General features: G+C 31.9%; 1 protein-coding gene across 1 annotated transcript; it reads right to left on the reverse strand.

The window, feature by feature from the left end:
- Positions 1-591: 591 nt before the first annotated feature.
- Positions 592-12,886, reverse strand: LOC122583436 (disease resistance protein RPV1-like). Its single transcript, XM_043755837.1, has 6 exons — positions 12,834-12,886; positions 11,402-12,533; positions 10,970-11,281; positions 6,416-7,243; positions 5,653-6,313; positions 592-833 (listed from the first exon to the last, which is right to left on the reverse strand). The coding sequence occupies exons 1-6, from the start codon at positions 12,884-12,886 to the stop codon at positions 592-594; spliced, it is 3,228 nt and encodes a 1,075-aa protein (XP_043611772.1).
- Between the last annotated feature and the right edge of the window lie 627 nt (positions 12,887-13,513).

Here is a 13,513-nt window from a genome sequence, read left to right on the forward strand (position 1 = left end):
AAACAGAATATAATGGGGAAAGAAAACCAGCCCACGATAAATTCATTAAAATTAGGTGAAAGGATATTTCACCACACTTTCGTGGCCTTTTGATGATCACCACTTTGGGGTTATTTGGGTAATTTCAATCATTAGGGGATGGGGCTTTTTTTTAAACGCTCATAGCAAAGGGTTTTTATTTTTAAGCTAGTTGGAGCTTTTTTTTTTTTCAAAATAAAAACCTTATTAACCAAACAAGGTTGCCTTTTACTATAAAATTTTTTTTTTTTAAATCCAATCCCATAGCCCTAAAAAACCCTTTTGGCAAGCATACACTTTATTTTCGCTATGCAATGGTACAGTTGTTCAAATGAATTCGTCACACATTCACACCTCATTACCAATTAACTCGATCTCCATCCTCAGTATATTTGAATGTAAAAAGTAAAGTCACACAAATTTCTTGAAACATTCTTCTTTCATTCTCTAAGCAATTCCGTTAAACCCATATGCATACACCACTGCCGTATGACGTATCCTTTCCGAACCAGATCTACTAATTCCGCCATAAACGAAAACAGTTAAACATCTTCCACCAGAAAGATATCTCCTTTATTTCTTCATCTTCTTCCTTTCTTTTTCCTCATTTTCCGTCATCATATAGTCGTCATCATCATCATCATCCCAGATGTGAAGCTTGGAAGTACTAGCCCCTTGGGGGGAGTGGGCTTGGCTCGGTGGAACCCCTTGCACACCCCATGGGGGTTGGTGGTCACTGTTGCCTGCCAACTTCCCTTTACCAAGTGTCTTGGGACTTTTCATCTTGGAGAAAGCTCTAAAAGGTACGGTTTTTTCTGATGAATTATATATTAAATACAAAAGAAAAACAAGTAAGAATACATTAATTATTATTCACATCCAATTAATTAATGGAGCAGATACATTGTTATCTAAGTAAACAAACAAGTCTATATCGCTTGTATGATCAAAACGGCGTTCTTGGCACACGAGTATATACAAAGTTGTCATTTGGTGTATTGATATATGAAATTTATGATTCATGTTAAAAAATACAAGCTCAACATTATTATTGATAAAAGTCTAACAAAACTTGAAGTTGATAGTGTTAGTATATGATCACGTAAAATAAACGTATGTCCGTAAATAATTTAAGCCTACGGGGTTAAACGAAATGACACGATAACTTTATATTATTAATTAATATATTAAAGTAATATATTAATTAGTTTGATCACGAAATAATTAATTTAAATAAGTTAAAGGGTTAATTGTATTTAAATTAATTAGAAGAGGTTAAATGTGAAATTAGGAAATTAGAATTGGACTCTAATTCCTAATGTGGGGCCGAAATTTTAAGGCTTTGGGAAGCCCTAAAGATTACTTGCTCACCAAGTTGAAATCACTAATTATTCCCTATAAATAGAGAGCTTAATTCAAAGAGTTTTTCATTCCTTCACACAAGCAATTCTCCTCTCTTCTCCCTTCTCTCTTCTCTCTTCTCTATATATATAAGCATTAATTATGCTTGGTATTAATTATATTGGGAATGTTAGACGACAACTCATGGTTTGGTTCTAAGGGTGTCGAATGGAATGGGATAAACAAAGGGTTGTTTGGTCCGTGATCGGGGTACTAGCATACGATATAAGAGGTGTCTATTGTGCGATCGTAGAAGGATTTACTTCAAATTCTTTTAAAGTTTCTTTACTTTATCATTTACATTAAAAGGTAGTCCTTAATCCTATTTCAAAGTTAATTATTTGATTACATGGTTTTATTTGCTTCCGTTGTATACTCGTGAATAATGATATTTAGTTATATATTCCAACAGATAGAATTTGAACAATGAATTGCCAATAATATCCACTACAACGAAAATGTCATTTGCTCACACTTATTTCTTCACACTTCTAAAAAATGTGAAAACTTATGTTAATTTGTTAACACTTAAAAATTGTATAAAAAAAAATTCACACTTAGAAGTGTGAAAAAAATTCAAAAAGTCATACTCTTCTCACAATTATAAATGTATATACAAAATGTTCACACTTAAAAATGTGAAAAAATGTTAAATATTGTCACACTTAAAAGTGTGAGAGCTAATTTGTCACACTCAGTTTCCTCGCACTTCCTTTTGTGTGAGGAAATTTGGTGTCACAAACTGCTTCCACACTTTTAAGTGTGAAGAATTTTATATTTTTTTACACATTTGAAAATGTGAACTCTATCTTTTTACATATACAAGTGTGAAAAGTTTTTGATTGTTTAAATTTATTCACAATTTAAAATGTGAGTTCTTTTTACATATTTATAAGTGTGAACATATTAACAACTATTTAAACATTTTTTAAAAGTGCGAAGAAATAAGTGTTAACAAATGACATATTTGTTGTACTGATCCCAAAGCTTGTAAATCTATATCTATATATTTCTCTCTCTCTCTCTCTATATATATATATATAGCAATCAAATAAGAACAGTTTTAAAATAAGAACGGTGAGAACACTTAAAAAACATCATTTTGATGCATTAAAAATCCATAAAACTAACATAGTGCTTAACTAATTATCATTATTTAAGTGTTTAACAACACATTGATCCGTCAAAAGTGAAAAAATCACATTTTTTGTTGGATGCATCATTTTGATGAATATGCATCCAAGATGGATGCACAAAACAAAAAACGTGATTTTCTCGATTTTGACAGATCAATGTGTTGTTAAACACTTAAATAATGATAATTAATTAAGCACTATGTTAGTTTTATGGACTTTTAATGCATCAAAATGATGTTTTTTTAAGTGTTCTCACCGTTTTTATTTTAAGATTGTTCTCACTGGAATGTTACCATATATATATATATATATATATACCTGAGTTGTGTTGGGCCAAATTGTTACTATATCTAAATTCACCATAATTGTTATATTCGGGTCTAAAGCTCTAATATAGTTAAAAACTTAAACGAAACTACTTATCTTTTTTCATTTTATCCTAAATTATTTATGTAGATATTGAAAACTATTATTCTTCAGTTTTCTTAAAATGAGGATTATTTCAATATACTATGATAAAAATGTTAAATGTTTGTGTAACAACCGTCATTTGGGTCGGTCAACTTTATGAGATTAGTAAAATGAAAATGAGTGAAACTCGAAATAATTGAACTAAGGAATGAGAAATATGGTCATGTGAGTAGTCGTTCCAAAACTAATTCAAAAAGATGTTTTAATGTGTCGGTGAAATATTTGAAGAGACTTGACTTAAAAGTTTTAACTAAATGAATCATTTATTTATTAGGGGTTGTTATCATCGGCCCATTTAGACTACCAAGTTCTAACAACTTCTAAAGGCAGCAGGCCTTAGTTAATTAGGCTGGTAGCAGGCCCAATTATGGTAAGTCTAACTTTGAGAGCAAGTTTGTCAAACCCTAATTTGTGTAGCCTATATAAAGATATTTTTGATACATGTATTTTTGAGGGACTTAATAAAGAAAAAATCAGTTCACATAGATTAGTGTGAGATACCACGTTAAATCTCTTGTGTCATTCCTTCTTGTTATTTTCTGGTTATTTTGTATGTGTGCAGTTTTATTCCTAACAAGTCGTATGAGAGCCAAGGTTCAGGCTTGGGCAAAGCTGGTTTAAGCAGTATTAGGTCGGATTTGGTCGAAATCAGGTCTGGTCTGATTTGGTCAGAATCAAGGTCTGATTTAAGTAGATTTAGGTCTGAGTTGAGCTGTTTAAGCCTTTAAGAATTCGGCGAAATTGTTTTGGGTAGACATGGATATGATTTTAGCAAAAGTTATTAAGCCTTTTAAGAATCAAGGCTGCTTGTTCTTAAGGCAAAAGTTATTCCAATCAAAGCAAAATAAGCGGACATGAAAAATTCATCAAGCCGGAGGCTGTGAAGCAGGTCATCCTTAGCTAAAAAAAAGGGGGACATAAGCAGAATGCTTAGTTGTTGATTTTTTTTTTATTTGGTTGGTGGTTGTTGAGAAAGAATTTCTAGGTAATGAAGATCAGATCAAATTTTAAAAACCCTGTGTGCTGATGTTGAATTCTTTGTGGGCCTTGCTTGGCTTGTTCATGGTAAGAGGAGACCAACGTGTTGCATGAAAAACAAACAGTACTAAGGATCCGTCAAAGCAGGAGGCTTTGGAATCGTCTTTTTTAGCAAGGTGAAAGAAAACAAGAAGTTTGTTTTCTTGGTCGGTGCAGATGCTTCTTTGAACAAGCATGATCAGAAAAGGTTGGACATTTTAGGAATCAATGTCCAGAAAATAACAAAGATTTGAACACTACAGAAGACTACAACTCAGACGAGGCGCTGATAGCAAAGTAGAGAATAGTGTGGATTTCTCAGTCAGCATTACACCACTCAGAACTCTCTTCAGGACTTTCTCTGCCTATAAGACAAACTTCTATCCCACATGCTACCCTAAAAAAAGAAACAAAGGTCTTATTTGTTTTTTAAATTTTAGTCGCATACGCGCTCTGCTGACCCCACATGCAAGCGTCCTTCAACTATTCCGGAAGGACTATCATGGCAAGACGCATGGCTAGGACTCCCGCTGCTTGGAGTTGGCAAATCAAGTTTACAAAGGGGGGTGTTGGATCATAAACTTGATTTGGAAATACTAGTTGAGAAATCTAGAATTTTTTTTTATAAATATCTAGATATTTGTATGTATAAGAAATATTTAGAAGATACAAGTATATAGAAGAATAATCTAGACTTTAGATATTTATATCCATAGAAATATCTAGTGTGTAAGAAATTTCCATGGAGTAGCATATATATATATATGAGATGTTATAACATTTCTGTATCATAAAAAAAAGTTGTAATAAACACAACTAAGGCCTTTTCTTATAAGGAGGGAGTCATCAAGACTTCTTTACTGTCACGTCAGCATCACACCACTCAGGACTTCCTTTGGGACTTTCCCTGCCTATAAAAAAGCTTTTATCCCACATGCTACCCTTAAAAAAAAGAAGAAATTAAGGTCTTATTTTTCAAAAATTTTAGTCGCATACGCGCTCTGCTGGCCCCACATGCTACCCTAAAACAAAAAATAATAAAGGTCTTATTTTTTAAAAATTTTAGTCGCATACGCGCTCTGCTGGCCCCACATGCTACCCTAAAACAAAAAATAATAAAGGTCTTATTTTTTAAAAATTTTAGTCGCATACGCACTCTGCTGACCCCACATGCTACCCTACAAAAAAAGAAATAAAGGTCTTATTTTTTTTTAAATTTTAGTCGCATACGCGCTCTGCTGACCCCACATGCTACCCTAAAAAAAAAGAAATAAAGGTCTTATTTTTTTTAAATTTTAGTCGCATACTCGCTCTGCTGACCCCACATGCTACCCTAAAAAAAGAAATAAAGGTCTTATTTTTTAAAAAATTTTAGTCGCATACGCACTCTGCTGTCCCAACAAAAATTTTAGTCGCATACGCACTCTGCTGTCCCAACATGCAAGCGTCCTTCAACTATTCTGGGAGGACTATCATGGCAAGACGCATGGCCAAAACTCCCGCTGTTTATAGCGTCCGACGTCCTAAACAAATTGAGTCTAAAAGACTCTTCATTATCCAACAAATACTTCTATAGGTATTATTATTATTAAATAAAAAATGGCATTACCTGCATTAATGGCGCTCAATTTAAGGGGAAAATTTGGGTCCTGGTCTCGTATAAATTCATGGTGAGATAGGAAGTGGTCTCCGAACGTTCTCCATTGAAAAGAGGAAAGATCGCCACCAATGATGTGGTTCCATGACTTGTAATATTCCAATGCATCTTCTCCTTCCTCCATCTTTCCATCTTGATCATCTTCATACACTAACCCCATCCCACATCTCAATGTACCTTGCTTATATGCTATGTCTCTTCTTATCAAAATGGAAATAAGAATATGATCACCAGGTGCCATTTCATTCATCCCAAACATCCAGTGGCTTAAAAATATTACCCACTTTCCATCTACATCGATTCCCCCACTACAATGCTGGTATCTCCATGTGCGTTTTTTTGTTTTATTACTTATTTCGATCAATGGCAACTGAAAGAATTGATCAAGTGGAGGATATCCATGAGCGTTGATAAATTTTTGGTCATGTTCTCGATCCCTTTCCCTCCACTGCACGTAGCAAAAATTCAGACCCCTGAGCTGCTTATTACCAGATGAAGGGACTGTAAATGGTATTGATGTACGGAAGGGTGTATTCACAATCCAATTACAATCTGGCATCTTCGCATAATCCGATCCATAAAATGTGCTGAATATTCCAAATTCATAATACATCTGCTCCATCCATCAAATTAATTACAATCAACTGTTAGCCTAATTGATTAATGAATTAAATTTGCACAAACAAACAAACATTGTTAATTAACTAGATAATACCTGGATTTGAGATTGCTCTATTCCTCTACACGATTCATAAGATACGACCTGCCTTTTATTAAGGACGTCTGATAACTTAGTCCACCCCAAACTAGACAATACCTTTTCCTCGACACCTTCTAGTGGTTGGATCTTGACCATCCCTTGCACTTCATATGACCAAGCACGGAATGAATTTATAGTTACATCGATTTGAGACATCTCTGGATCAAATGTAATTAAAGACATAGCTGAAGGTTGATACGTCCGAAGCATCAACCGTTTTAGCGTACATGGAGGATGCTCGATTGACATCAGAGTTTGACAGTTGACCATACTAAGTTCCTCAAGCCAACGAAGGCTTCTTACACAATTAGGCATAGAAACAATAGGATTCTTATCTAAGCATAAATACTTTAAACTGGATAGGCAACTCATGTCCATCGGAAAGGATTCGTTGGTCAAATTACTATTTGCAAGAGATAATCTTACTAATGAGGTCGGTAAGGAAATCACACTGTGATTCAAATCACTTGGTAATTTCTCCACAATAATGGAAGAGATATTGCAACCATCTAGTAATAGCGTTTTAACCTTCTTCAATTTACCTATTGCTGTTGGAAGCTTTTCTAGCTTGACGCAGTAACTAAGATCGATGTGGACAAGTTCAACACATTCCGCAAGTGATTCACAAATCTCAATTAAACGTTTGCAATTTCCAACTATAAACCTTTCTAGTGTAGGGAGTTTGTAAAACCCACCGAGTTTATGAAGTTGTTCACAGAAACTCAGATCAAGAATCTTCAGTGATCTAAGGATTGTGTTTTCTTTTGAACGCGGTCCAATCACCTGCTCAAGTGAAGGTGTGAAATGATTAGAATTACCAAAACATGATTGGGACCCCTTTGATTATTTTTTTTTTAACGGAATTCTATTCTACTCTCTTAAATTACACGGATGCCTGAAAATAAGTACTCTCGAAAAACCCTATTAATCCATTCTCACAAATGTGAGAAAGGAGACTCAAACCGATCCACTTAGAAATCCTTTGATTGACATGAATTACATGTGCCTTTTAGATCTATCATTAAAAATCTTAGTTTTTGATACCATAAACAATTAAACCTTTTAAATAAATGAAATATATGGATACCTAAAGTAATTAAACTTTAACAGTAAATGTTATATTATAATTTATAATTGGTGACCATATTGTAAATTTATAATACATAAGAAATTGTATATTCAAGTTTATAAGACATGTTAAATTATTAGTTGAGACTAATAATATATCTATATTTATAACTTATAGATTAGTATTACTTATTACTTAATTATTTATTTATTTACTAATAAAACGAAATGTAGTTGAAAATTGTAATATCATACGAGCCATATTTTACCTTCATGACTTTAGAATAAGTGATATATTTACCAACTAGCTAATTAACCCGGGTTTAACCTGGGTATATTAATAAAAGTTTTATAATAACATATATTCGCCACTAAAGTTGAAACAATCAAACGGTACTCATAACATCGAAATAGTCTACCTTATAATTAACTTATTAACTCGCATAATATAAAGATAATTTAAATATCTGTTATTACAAAATTATTTAGATGATGAAACTTAAAAGACCATATATAAATTATTAGAATTTTCAAAAGAAATTAAAACATTTTTTAAAAATTAACATCATAAAAAAGAAAAATAAAAATTCAATAAATTTAAAAAAAGAAAAATGTTTATGACATCATAAGTAAATTAAATAAAAAAGAACTTAATATCAAGAAAGAATTGAAAGGTGACAAGCAAGTTATTTTTATAAATGATGATGTCATAACAATCCTTTTTTATATAATATAGAGATGTCAAAAGTAATATCAGATTTTGATAAATATGTTTATGATAATGTTTTCCACTATTAGCTATTATTGGGAGACTAAATGCATGTGATGCAGCATCTACAAACTTTTTTCTTGATAAAAAAAGTCAATCATACCATATATATATATATATAGTCAATCTATACATCGTACAAGTATTAAGACTATTTTGATATATATATATGAATATATATATATACAAACACACATATCTACCAATAAACTAAAACAGGATTGAGACTTTCCCTTATCGACACGTGACACTTTATTTAGGCGACACATGTCCCATTAAATATATATTAAAAAAATTATATTTTTTAGATACCATATATAATTTAAGTTTTTATTAATAATTAGTATATATATAAATATATGATATAGATTCCTAATATAACTATAACTCTTATATTAAAAATCATATTATATTTGTAGTTGCTATTACAAGTATACATTTCTATCACCATTATTATTTTTGGTATTAAGTTTTATTTAATAACTTATATAAAATGTATTTATAAGTTAAAAATAATTCTATACTTTTATCTTATAAATTAATATTATAGATAATTTAACTATTTATCCAACTATTAATATTACGAAACACGACTAGAAATTATAAAACGATGTTTTACATCGTGTTTTCGATCAAATGATATCATTACCAATATCGTTGTTAATATTAGATCTTGAAAAAAAAAACAGTTTTTTTTGATACATGTTTGTTACTATTGGATTATTATTGAAGCCAAAAAATGAATGTGATTGAGTATGTTCAAACTTTTCTTTCTTTATAAAAAAAATTAATCAAAATATATATAATCGATCCGTACAAAGTATAGGTATTAAGACTAGTATAACAATATATACTAAATCATGATTGTGTAACACCTACAAGTTTTGACTTATTTGACTAGGTTTGACTTTTGTTGACTATGTGACTAATTATGATTTATTGGGAATATCGATACTTGAGAACTTATGTGATTAATAAAAGTCGAAACTTATTTTATGAGACTTGGGGTAAATTGTGATATTTAGCATTTACGTGACTAGTCGAGATACCCGTAACGTTGTATTACCAATGTTAAATTAGATATTTATTTTATCAATTTCACATACATATTTTTTACTATCCGATTATATTACCAATGTTATATAAAACTAGATTATATTGATAACTTTATCTAATTTTTTACTATTCGATTATATTACCAATGTTAAATCAGATATTTACTTTATCAATTTCACACACATATTTTTGATATTTGTTTATATATTCGATTTAAATTTTCTTGTCTTTACCTTTATATCTTCTTTTTCCTCTTTTTTTTCCCTTTCTTTATTTTACTTTATACGTGTTTCTTTCAGATTTTACATGCATAATAAAAATATAATATCATTAAAAATTTTTTTTAGTTATTATTATTATATAACATATATTGATACTCTTGACGTATATATGTTAATAATTGTTTTCAAGTAATATTACTTCAAATATTATATTTGTAATTAATTTAATGTAATGTGTATATTACCATGCATCGCATGGGGCATAATCTAGTTATTTATATTTTAATGTAAACTTTTTAAAAAATTGAGTCGGGTCATGATTGGATATAATTATTGGTACCAAAACGTTACGTAAGACCGGGGGATTCTTACCCAATTACTTTTTTTTCTTTAATTTAGCAAAAGAGGTATGCGTATGTGTATTACATGTTATTTACCATTTTCGTGTGAAATATTTTGTAAGAACATCAAAACAATAATTTACCCATTATTGTGATACTAAATATTGATACACATTATATATGTTCATACTTTAATCAATATAATATTTTTGGGAACACATTATAAATTTATCTTTCGCACAAAATAAACATCAAGTTTTCCATGGCGCGCAAAGCCCGGATTACGAAACTAGTTTCTACTGAATTACATATTATTTTAATGGTTTTGTTCTTTTTTTCTATGTTTTCTATAGTTAAAAGCCGTAAATTGAAAACATTTTTTATACCGTTTTCATATACAAAATATATGATTAATCATTTTATTTTATTCTTAGCCAACTTTTATCAGAATTCTATTATGAACCGTGCATCGTACATGTTTAATTAGAGAATAATTTGATACTTATGTGACATTTTTCTTCCTTTTGCCAATTAAGTAAGGTCTTCCCATGTATCATTTTGTTAATAAAGAAACGAATCCTAAAAATTAGCTAGCATATAGTTAGCTCAAGTGGTTGCGCATCTGCCTTATAAGCAGGAGGATTTGGGTTCCAGACTTGGGAAGTACATCAGAAGTCTTTCTAGGAAGGCTTGGCTTGGGTATACTCAGGTTCAAGTCTGAGGAGGCAGGGTTTACCCCTATTGATCGTCGTGCCTTCGGGCGGATTAGTAGGGGGTTTTCCCCCATCGGATATTTAAAATAGGCATTTTGTACTTCGAGAGAGCTCTCTAACACGGACCCAGTTAAGACAACGTATATTAGACCTCTCGTTGTCGTATCGCGACACTTTAAAAAAAAAATATGATCTATGTTACTTAGAGTGAAAGATGGTACGAGGTGCCGGGCGTCTTTTGCCATGTGGAGCCACGTGGGCATACAAAATTTTTTTTCAAAAATGGGGGATGAGGCGTTTTGGGTGGTCATGTGAACTTCAAATAATAATTTCGTTCGTACCTTTTGTCGTGGGTTACTCCAACACATACCAAATGATTCGATGTTGCTATATGACATGTCGAGAGCTACTAGGTTATCCAATGGCAAGTCTAAATTAGGCATAGACTTTAAAGGGAACCCATGCAGACACAACCATCTTAATTCCTCTGGAAATTTCTTATAACTCCCCTTCATTTCCACATAATTGAGTTGCAGTAGCATTATATTATTCATTTTACTCAGCACATTTGTTTGCAGCTCAAATGATACACCTAACTTCTCTTTCTCGAGGACTCTCATGTCAAGGGTGAGGCCCAGAATATTGTCCATGTCCTAAGAAGAAAGAAAACACAAAGGGGAAGTCGGATTGATTATTATACACAATATGAAATAGCTTGGGATTAGCATAAGAGTGCAGAGAACAAAGTAATGCAAAAGTATACACAGCCTTACCTTTTTTTGTTTCAACACTTTATATGACTCCTCGTGACTCCAAATTCGACTTCGCTCCCATGGCTTATGAGTTGATTCTTTACGTACCTCATCTCTTCCCATATCTTGTATCAATTGATGCATCATCAACTCGTTATGCCGTCCAATACTAAGAAGGCATCTCTCAACAAGAATCCTAATCCCAGATCTTGTGTTGATGTTACATGTCTTCAATATTGTTTCAGTATAATCTCTATCTTTCCCAACAAAAAAGCAAGCAATATGCTTAAACAATTCCTTATCATCATCAGATGGCAAAGAATTGAAGCTCATTTTCAAGACCTTGTTTATGAAGGGGTCAGTTACTTTCTTTAGCCTTTCTATGTAATCCTCCCATTCATCTACATCTAGGTTGTATAGAGTCTTGCCCAATACTTCAAGAGCCAATGGATGCCCTTGACAATACTTTGAGACCTTTTTTGACACCTCTTCATAGCCTTCCTTGGGATTGTTACAAGCGAACGCATTACAACATAAAAGGTCTAGGGATGCATCTTCAGATAAGCCTTCAAGTATCAATTTCGTATGCTTGGGTTTAACTCTTGATTTGAATAGTGCACACCTCTCTGTCAATGAAGCGTCCTTGGTTGTTACTATGATTTTGCTACCCGGATGAAAACCTTTGTTTCCAAGTAACGCATCCAACTGGTCGAGACTATTAATATCATCAAGAACTAAAAACACCTTCACACTGGCTAATGCTTTCTCAATCTTGTAGGTATATACTTGAGGATCATGAGCTAGTAGCTTGTTCTTTTTTGAGATGTCCCCATAAAGTTGCTTTTGTACATTAAGCAATCCATTATAACTTTCACTACATCTTGAATTGATACCTTCAATAAAGCTACTCTTGTGGAATGTAAGAGAGTGCAAGTCGAAGACATATTTCGCCAAAGATGTTTTCCCAATCCCACCCATGCCTAAAACTGTGAGAATGTCAGCAGTATGACTGGAGGAACCATCTGTCAACCATGACGTGATTTCTTCAATATGACGGTACCTCCCGATAAGGAGTGGCAAAGTATCACTTAAGGGTACACCTAATCTTTGGTGGATTTGATTAACAATTTCTTCAATAAACTCTTTCTCTTTCCTGAAAAATGATTTTTCAATGAGAAAAATAAAACTCAAATCTAAAAACCAACCAAGGGCATCGGCCCAGATCGAATTGGGGTGGCTATCAACCTTGAGGTTGTGGCCTCAACTGTCACTCAAGACAATTGGTATATGTATTGGGTGCTTATACTTTGTAATTCTTTGTCTATCAAAATTAAACTAAGAAACATCATCCTAGTCTTAATTTCAATGGAGGTTTGTTTTACTGAGAACAAACTATTATTTTTTTTAGTGATATGATATTCTTTTTTCAATAACACCAATAGATTTTTTATACTTTGGGTAAAGGGTTACCCTATCAATAACAACACCAACACATTGTATATTCATGTATTGCAAGTTTTTAACGACAGATATTCTAATGTGCTATTACTAACATGCTTCTTTATATGATGTCACTTAATTATACTAGGGGAAGAAGCCTGTCCTACGGACGTCGGTGTTGATTCGTTAGGTGTTGTATTACATGTTTAGCTTTGGATATAAAATAGATAGGTACGAACGTATAGTAGTTACGGTTTTGTAATGGGTTTGGTAATTTGACTTTTGTTATGAGTTTGTATTTCATTCATTAGGACCATTTGTTATATTCAATTTCACTAAGTATTCGTGGTGTTTATTGATAAAATCTTTTTTGTAAATATTTTAATGTATGTTAATAAATAAAATTTGACTTTGTAAGAGTGTCAAAATCTTGATCGGTACATTAATAGTTCAAATATTAATTATCCCTATATTTATTATAGCATTTTATATAATTAATTAGGGGTTGAGTATTGTAAATAAGTATTAAAGTAAAACAAATAGGACAAAGCCTTGACTCTTAAATCATAGTTAAATTGATGCACGAAGATTCAAGAAGTAATTGATGCACGATGATTATCACGATATACGGTGATTTTCACTGAAGAAAAACCTATTATTTTATTTGTTTTACTACAATACTTGTTTTATTTT

The sequence above is a fragment of the Erigeron canadensis genome, chromosome 9 (assembly GCF_010389155.1).
Source record: "Erigeron canadensis isolate Cc75 chromosome 9, C_canadensis_v1, whole genome shotgun sequence".
Lineage (NCBI taxonomy): Eukaryota > Viridiplantae > Streptophyta > Magnoliopsida > Asterales > Asteraceae > Erigeron > Erigeron canadensis.